Source organism: Varanus komodoensis, unplaced genomic scaffold (assembly GCF_004798865.1).
Source record: "Varanus komodoensis strain SLA01 unplaced genomic scaffold, ASM479886v1 scaffold3, whole genome shotgun sequence".
Classification (NCBI taxonomy): domain Eukaryota; kingdom Metazoa; phylum Chordata; class Lepidosauria; order Squamata; family Varanidae; genus Varanus; species Varanus komodoensis.
The window spans coordinates 18618716-18627676 of NW_025335761.1; the positions used below are offsets into that span (position 1 = coordinate 18618716).

Consider the following 8961-nt stretch of genomic DNA (forward strand, 5'->3'; position numbering starts at 1 on the left):
ACAGGGTAACTGAAGAAATGAATGGAAAGTGGATATTTACCGTGAAGGTTCATTCTCATTTGGTACACAACAGAATCCATCATAGGTTAACTCTTCTAAGAATCCAGGAGAGGCAAGGAACATGTGACCAGACTTTCTACCTTGGTCCTGGCTTCTGTGGCTCCTCCCAGCATGCTCTGGCTAGCCAAACATTTGGGCAGAGTAATTATCAAACAACCACTGGTGTAGTTCATCAGAATAGAAGGTACACAGCTAATTCCATTCCAATAGCCTTTTGTACTGTTTTGAACCCAGTCTGAACTTGGGGGAGGGGGGGACCTTTTCAGCTGAAGTTTCTGTGGAGGAGGAAGTGCCTGGCGGCTGCTGTGGTTCCATGTTATTAGTTGGAAAAGGCTGTGCTTGCAAAATGCAGGCTGTGCAATCATGGAAAAACAAATCCAAAGCCAATTGTTGGTAGGGAAAACTTGAGTGTGTTCTGCAGACTTCTCCAAAAGAAGTGTGGGCCCAAAAAATTGGTGTTTTTCATATGCCATGAAAAATAATCTAGATAGGTCAACTTCCTTTAAGGCAAGAACTATGGTGACAGCACAATATCCCACATCGCACAATATCCCACATCGCTCAAATTCTTCACTTTGATCCTTTTGTGTTTGCTGAGCTACAGGATGAGATAATCCATGGTTGCTATAGCAATGCTAGGGCATGGAGGTGTTGGGTATACCTGAGCATTACAGGCCTTGAGGCAAATTTTCTGCACCTGGAGCCTGAGGCCACCACTGGTGTGGTTCTCCTGCTTTTCTTCACAAGGCTTGGAGCACTTCAAGACTTCGAGCACTCCTCACTGTGTGGAATCATCTTTTGGCAAAAAGGCAGAAGATGTGGAAAAAAGGATGGACAGCATTCTAATGTTTAAAAAATAAGAAGACTAACTAGAAAGAGAATAATGTATTGAAGTGTGAGATAGAACAAAGATTAAAGAAACAAACAAGACTAGGAAGAGGAAATTGTTGAGGAGAGATAAGAACAATCGACATCTTAGGCAAAGGCAAGAAAGAAACTGATTGGCAGGAACCAGGGAGGCCAGGAACAAGGTAAACAACTGGGTCACATGTTTCTTGCCTATCCAGGGCTGTGGGCAGAATTAACCCATATTGAACATCTCCTTTGCACATGATAGCTTCTATTTTCATACAAGTTATGAGACTTATTGTTATTTCATACCTGTTATGACCCCAATCTTTGAAACATATTTGAAGTTATGAAAAATTATCGGTCATGCTACTAATCTTGCAAGCCTCCAATTTTGAGACTTTTGAGATTCCCATGTCCTGCCAGGCTGAAACTGCTTAGCAAAGGCACTTTGGAGGGAGAGGGAAGGAGGCTGAAGAAGGCTCAGGATCAATTGTATTCTGGCCTCTCCAGTCTCCTTTCCCTTCTCACTAGAATGTCCCTTTTTATTTCAAGGTTGCTTTCAGACCTCGGAGAGACAATTGGCATGGTTCTCTTTGCACCAGGTGCAAGAAGATGAGGTCCAGGGGCAAATTCCCCCTTCTGAGATCTGAGCACTTACCTACAACCTCAGAGGAATTTTTCAAGCTATCTTATGGTCTCTGGAACACATGGTTTCTGTTGAAGTAAATCTGCCCTTGCATGTGAATTAGAATTAGAAATCCTCACTTAACATATTTTTTCAGCAATGCACATTTCAATCTTGGAAAGTTGGCAGTTATTACAATGCATATTGTTTGTATAAAAGCCACCCTTTATTACATTTCTCTAATACAAACAGAAAGTTTTTACCTGGCCTTTCTGTTTGCCAGGTATACTAGTAGGATAAGTAGCTGTATTACTGCTGTTATATCCTGATGTTGGTCCTGAAGAGAGACTGAGGGTGGATTCTGTGCATAAAGAGCTTGTGCTTACAACAGTCTTCAACTTAGTTTCTTCCTGCAATGAATGGCAGAAAATTACACCAGTTTAGGCCTTATTCATGCAACCACTTGAAGTGAACATTTATTTTCAATCTTTTTTTTAAAAAAAATAACTTATATTACTTTGCCTTGTCAACTGGCACTTTACGTGCAATTTATGTGAAGTGGATAATGGACTGCCCAGAAAGTGTGTTGATAATGAGTGGCTTCCAAACAATTCCAATACACACATAAATAAATGTATTGTCTCCACTTTTTAGCATCTATGTGGTGTTCCCTTCTAAAAAGGCCTGCCTACAAGGTATATTCTGCATGAAAACCTAAATAACTGATAAGGTTATGAGATTTAAGGATGGGCCATAAGCAGAGCTGGAATAGCAAACTGGATTATCTTGTTCTGTCTAACCAATGGATTGTCACTTCAGCATCCACACCTGAAGCTTCAACAGATCTCAGTTTACATCTTATTCAACGAAGATTCATGTTTGCTAAGCAAAGAAAACAGATACAATGGATACTTCTCTGATCTGGCAGGCCAATTAACAGCAGATATAGAGATAAAATACAATTAATTTAAAATAAAATAATAGCACTGGGAAAGGGATGAAACAGACCACAGCACTAAGTCAAGAATGAAGCTTGCATTCTGTTTTCAGCAGCATGGATGGCGAGTACACGCTACAACACTCTGAGCATGAAGGCTGTGCCAACATTGTGGTGACTCAGTCATATGCTCCCAAGAGACCAAACTGGTAGGGTCCTCTAATTTGGAAAAGGAAATAATTTCACAATTCAAACAACTTGGAGTGGATCTGACAGACAAACTGTGAACCACTTTACAAACTGCACTATTCTCAATAAATTCAAGTATAAGATGTTGTAAAAGTAGTGATCAGGGCAGTATGAATGTCAGACAAGTAACTTAAAATGTCACCAAAGCCATGGTCACTTTATTGGCTGATATAGCAAAATTAGAGAGTAAACACAAACATATAACATAAAAATATATAGATTGCCAATTAATAAAGGAACAAAGTTACAGGTAGCCCAAGAAGGAAAAATTCAAACAGACATGCCATTTACAAACAGGGATTGTTATGTGTTTGGGGAAAAAAAGATTGTAAAAGCCTTACAAAAAAAGCTGAACAGCCTAATTATTCCTGTGATAACAAAGATAATAGTGAAAAACACACAAAACAAAGGAAAGAAATAAAGTTTCCTCAGAATTTTATGAAAATTTATACTCATCAATCCTGATTTAAACAAATCAATTCATTTTATATAGATCAAGCATGAAGCCCATTTTTGGGAGACACAGGAAGCTTTTAAACCAACCCATTACATAAAAAGAGATACAGACAATAATGAGAAAAAAAATCCTTGATATGATCACTTTTTAACAAGTCATCCAAAAACAATGGTACAGTATTTGCAAGTGCCAACAGTCCCAAAATACGGAAGGGCCCTTACATGTACACGACTTAATGCCATGCCTTCAATGTTACTTGAGGGTCCTTTCAAAGGAGTTCCATTACAAAGTCATATATGCCCATGTGATGATAGTGTTGAAACACTTGCCCATGTTCTACTGTTTTGCTCTTTTCCATAAAGATATACACAAAGAGTTTTTTGTTCCTTGCTAGTTAAGAAGTCAAGTCATTCATCTGACTTCAATGTATCTTTTCTTCTTGTGAGCCGAGATAATCAGGTGATGGCACAGTCAGCTAAATTTTTAGCAGCAGCAGTTAAAACCAGGTCAAATATGATTTTAAAATTATCATTTTTATAAACTTACTTAATTTTTTAAAACATTTATATGCTGTCCTTTATGACAATCATAACCCTAAATTTTGGCATTGGTATAAGGCCAGATACTGAAGATGAAACTCAAAGACTTTGGCCACCTAATGCAAAGGAAGGACTCACTGGAGAAGACCCTAATGCTGGGAACAATTGAGGGCAAAAGAAAAAGGGGACGGCAGAGGATGAGGTGGCTGGATGGAGTCACTGGGGCAGTTGGTGTGAGCTTGAGTGGACTCCGGGGGATGTGGAGGACAGGAAGGCCTGGAGGAATGTTGTCCATGGGGTCGGATGTGACCTCACAACTAACAACAACAATGTATAGATATCTGATTCCTATGTATAAGTTTTATAATCTTAGTATGCAAATTTTATGTTTTGCAATATTTATGCATATTACATATTAAGGCATATGTCTAATGCAAATAAAGGAACTTGCATACTGTACATTGATGCAGGACCAATAGACCAGCATTCATTGAGTGTGCAGTCCTATATTTGAAAGAGTGTAGCAACTAGTGAGGTGAATAATTGAAAAGTGATGATTTGAAAACTGTAACAGAACTTAAAATGTACATTACAAGGATACATTCAGCAACAACAGCCCTAAAATATGTATAAAATCTGTGATGAATCATGTAAAACAAGTTCTGTTTGTTAATGTTCTGATTGATATATAATTGTCACTTTGTATTTCTCAAATAAAAGACTTTAAAAAAAAACTTTTTTGATGCAATTATCTCTGTTTAATAAGAGTTTTCCTAAATTGGTTAACTACTGGCAGTGTAATTCTACTAATGCTTCCTTTAATCATATGTTTTGACTCTTGTGGAAGAAGTTATAATAGGGGTAAATTTCGTATTAGAACATACTTCGATATTTAGTGACAGACAAATTCTTAGATATTATTTACTTGCTTCTTACAAATAAGCACAAGGTAATATACATAGATTTTCTCTGCTCATTTGACTGCTAAAATTCTAATGTTATAATGCTGGAAGGTTAAATGTCCACCTCCTATAATGCAAAGAAATGAAATCCTAAAGATGTTTTCAACATTTTAAATGGATGACATATAGATGGACAGCCACTCTCAAACAGATACATATTTGAATATGCAGTCAGCCTTTGTTGAAGCTTATGCATAAATGTTATATCGATTAGTTCTCTAGATTACATACATGCATTTTATTTATTTATTTATTTAGAAAATTTCTATGCCACCCCATTCGCCGAAGCTTCGGGGCGGCTCACAAATAAATCAATTAAAATACTATACATTAACAGTATAAAACAAGTTAACAATATAAAATAAGTCTTAATAAGGTTAAGAATGCTAGACTGGGGCTCAGGATTTCCAGACTTTAGTCCTCACTCAACCATGGAGCGCAATGGGTGACTTTGAGCTAGTCACAAACTTCCAGCCTAACCTACCTCACAGGGTTGTTGGGAGGATAAAATGGAGAAAAGAAGAATGTTGGCAGCTGCCCTGCAGTCCTTACAAAAGGAGGAAAGGCAGGGTATAAATAATTAGTAGTAACCATCTCATTGCCTTTTTATGAATTTATTGAAACGTAGAATAAAAAAGAAATGTAAGGGTGTACACAAACTCACGTGTGTACCTATTGTAATCCTATTTTCCTTCCTCTCAGTCATATACTTTGATTCCAAGTATAAAGATGCAGTGAATGTATGCACCTCTAAATGAAGATCATGTAATGACTCACTGCAAATCCATATAATATATGAGCCCCAAAGACTTTGATAATAAGCATCCAAAGTCTCCACAAAATATGTATGAAGCTCAGCACACCTGACACATCCTGGGAAGCAAGTCCAAGAACAAAAAGTGCATTGATTAATTGTAATTTTTTAAAATGTTACTTTTGCTCCATGGAACTCAAAGTAGAATGCATCCAAATGCCCAAGCATGGACCAGACCCACATTTGCTTAGCTTCAGCACAGTTATTGGATCATGTGCTGGATCATGTCCATATTATGAGATTAAGTTCTAAATTAATACATCTGATAAACTATCTGCAATATTTTAAAACTTGCCTTCTGTAGTTGAGAGAATATTTGCTCGCGAATACGCCTCTTTTCTTGCTCAGCCCTTTCCCGAAGCTTGTCCCTGGCTCGTGCAATTTCAGTTTTGGTCTCCTCTCGTGCCCTGTGATAATCTCGAAGCAGCAGCTCAATCTCTGAAGGAGGATGAATCCTCACTTTTGGGTCTTGAACTCTAAAGAAAATACATCAATATAACATTCTGTCTTTTAAGAATGATAATGGATTGATAACTGCTTTCTGGCACTTGAACTAAAATATACAATCTCTAAAACATTTCTTTTTCTTTTTTTTCAAGAAACTGTGATGATTGATTTGAATATTTTTTGTTTCCATGTTTGGACAGTTAAACAAATGTGCAATAAAATTTAATGATCTTTTAAAATTAAATATTAATTAAAACATCGATTATTACAGCTAGATGAGGGATGGATCCACACCAGCAATCATCACTTTTAACTTAATTACGGCTTTTGTGTTTTGCTATGCTGAATGCTCTTTTTAGTCATTTTCTATTTACCGTATTTTTTGCTCTATAAGGTGCACTTTTTCCCCCCTCAAAAGTAAGGGGAAATGTCTGTGCGTCTTATAGAGTGAATATGTGTGTTCAGTAAGTCTGTCAGATGGGGAAGTGATGGGGAATGTGCCTGTGATTATGTGCCCATTTGATTCAGAGTATTTTTTTCTTGTTTTCCTCCTCTAAAAACTAGGTGCGTCTTATGGTCAGGCGCGTCTTATAGAGTGAAAAGTACGTTAAATTGCTTCCTTGAATTACATACTTTTTTTAAGCAGCTAAAATAAAACACAATTAGCTCAAATAATTCTGCATAAATTGCATGCAGAAAGCTTTGGCTACTGGGTGATACAGAAATTAAATATATATAAATCAATGAATACAATGCAGTATAAACTGTGACACATGAGATGTGTCAATTTGAAATATATCAGCAGAGTAAACAAACAAGGTAACTAGGGTAAATCAGAGCAATAGCAAAACATTTGGGAGGTAATGCTCTGACAATGACTAAGGTGACAGAGCTATGAGGCTTGAGAAAAGGAACAGTATGAGACCCCTATTTATCTTAGAAACACTAGCAACGCTTTCTAAGATCGAGCCCACATAGGAACTTTGCCAGTGCAGGCTGCAGATAATTGAAGGTTCTTGGGCAACATGCACGCCATGGGCTCACTCCTTTCTCCTGGTGCCACTGACCATTTGCTTGCCCTCTTTCTTTGGATTTTGTCCCAACAGCTGGCCAGAGAGAGAGAGCACAAAGTGAGCAGAGGCTGCTCTTCCTTCTCTTTTATGTTTCCAGTTACTCTGTTGGTTAGAGGAAGTGGAAGAACAAGGATTGGCAACAATTTCAAGGGATTCTAGGAGTGAGGTGCCCTATTGGGGGTGAGCCTTGGCAACTGTTCCAAAATGCCAATGCCTGATGCTGGCCTTTAGTTTCAGTGGGTTGCAATGCTGACCCCAAGGGAATCAAGCAGTACAGGGCTTTCATTTCTTCTCTGGTTCAGAATGAAAACTGACTTGAAGCAGAACTGAGGCGGGCAGGGATAAGAGTAGCCAGTTCCCCATCATTCAGAATAAATGCATGGTATATGGATTCTGTTCCTCTGTCAGGGGGTCTCAAACTCCTGGGGGGCCGCTGGAAGTAGAGTCTGGGTGAGGCTGGGCTGCATCAAGTATTCCACCACCGTGGTGGTGGTGGGCTGCTCATCCCACGGCCGGCCCGGGTGCCGCCGGTGCTTTGAAGACCACAGGGTCCCTCCCCCGTGCCCCACCTGTCCCGGCAATTGGCCCGTGGGCCACGAGTTTGAGACCCCTGCTCTAAGTAAACTATTAGAATTAGAATAATCTAGTGTTGCATGGCAGACACTTATACATTCCCCTATGTAACCAAATTAACATGTTATTAGACTGGACAGAAGGACAAAAACAAGGAGACTCTCCAATAACAGACCACATTCACTTTTACTCAGAAATAAACCAACCTATAAAAATCAGAAAATGATATCAGAAAACCAAGGAACACAAAGGAATGCAACTGAATAGCAACATGCAACATTACAAAGCATTAAAAGCTTAATGGAACGCCACAGTCTTCACTACCATCTAAACCAAAATAAATGAGCTAATGAAACTCCTCCCTCATCTACTTATATTGAGCAGCTCTACTAAATAATTGTATTTAATCTATTTATATATCACTTACCATATCTAAAATTATCTCATAGCAATATATATAAAAAATGTTCAGGTGAGTAAGGTCAAAGCACCCCCAAAAGGCTTTGGTGATCCTTACCTTGTATTTTCCACCACATCTCGTCTCAGCTGCTGCAAGTATTCCCGGCGTCGGCTGGGGAGATCCAAATCTTTCTGATTTGTATCCATTGTTTGGAAAAGGCTAAGATGTTTCTGTGGACTGAGGCTACGGCTCCTTCTGAAACCCTGAAGTCTCTCTTCCCTCTGCTTTCTCAGCATTTCAATTGACTTTCTGTGCCTATTATGAGAACAGGGGAGGAAAGGAAGAGGTTGACACTTCATACACACCTTAGTGTAATTTAAGCTTTTATTGACTGGAGTTCAAGGGAGATGCAAGAAATCTTACGTACAGAAATAAAATCCTGTTTTCAGTAATACAGCCTGAGCTTTAAAATCTTTATTCGGAAATTAAGGCCCGCTGAATCAAATAAGACTTACTTCAAGGTTACTGTGCCTTATGGTGAACATAATCCTCTAAAGTTGGTTTTTGTTTGTTTTTAATCAATATAAAATATTCATTGTTCCTTTAGTATATTATGGAGGTTTTATGAAAAACTAGACTAATTTACTGTCTCCTGCCATTGCTTTACTCTGCTTCACAGGATGTTATGAATCTCATTGATTTAAAGCGTGACAAATTTAGAAATATCAAAGAGACTGTATAAAAGAGCAAAACATTATAAAATGTAGACATTTAGAATATTTGATCATATACCGAGAAATGAAAAATATAGACTGCTTCAGCTGATTATATAAGATACAATGAGAACTGGTGTGGTGGATAGAATGTTAGGCTGGGGAGTTGGGAGATTCAGGTTCTAGTTCCTACTTGACCATGAAGCAAGTTGAATGACTTTAGGCTAGTCACTCAGTCTCAGCCTAATCTGACAGGGCTG

The 8961-nt window shown here is 38.2% G+C and overlaps 1 protein-coding gene across 5 annotated transcripts in view; it reads right to left on the bottom strand.

Moving 5' to 3' along the window:
- The window catches only part of STARD9 (StAR related lipid transfer domain containing 9), a 136773-nt gene that overhangs the window by 7423 nt on the left and 120389 nt on the right, over positions 1–8961 (bottom strand). For all 5 annotated transcript variants that reach the window (XM_044435855.1, XM_044435856.1, XM_044435854.1 and 2 more), the window contains exons 24-26: positions 8106–8303; positions 5791–5971; positions 1801–1947 (exon numbers count right to left, since the gene is read on the bottom strand). In XM_044435855.1, coding sequence (XP_044291790.1) covers positions 1801–1947; positions 5791–5971; positions 8106–8303 — 526 coding nt within the window. The remainder of the gene's footprint in view (positions 1–1800; positions 1948–5790; positions 5972–8105; positions 8304–8961) is intronic.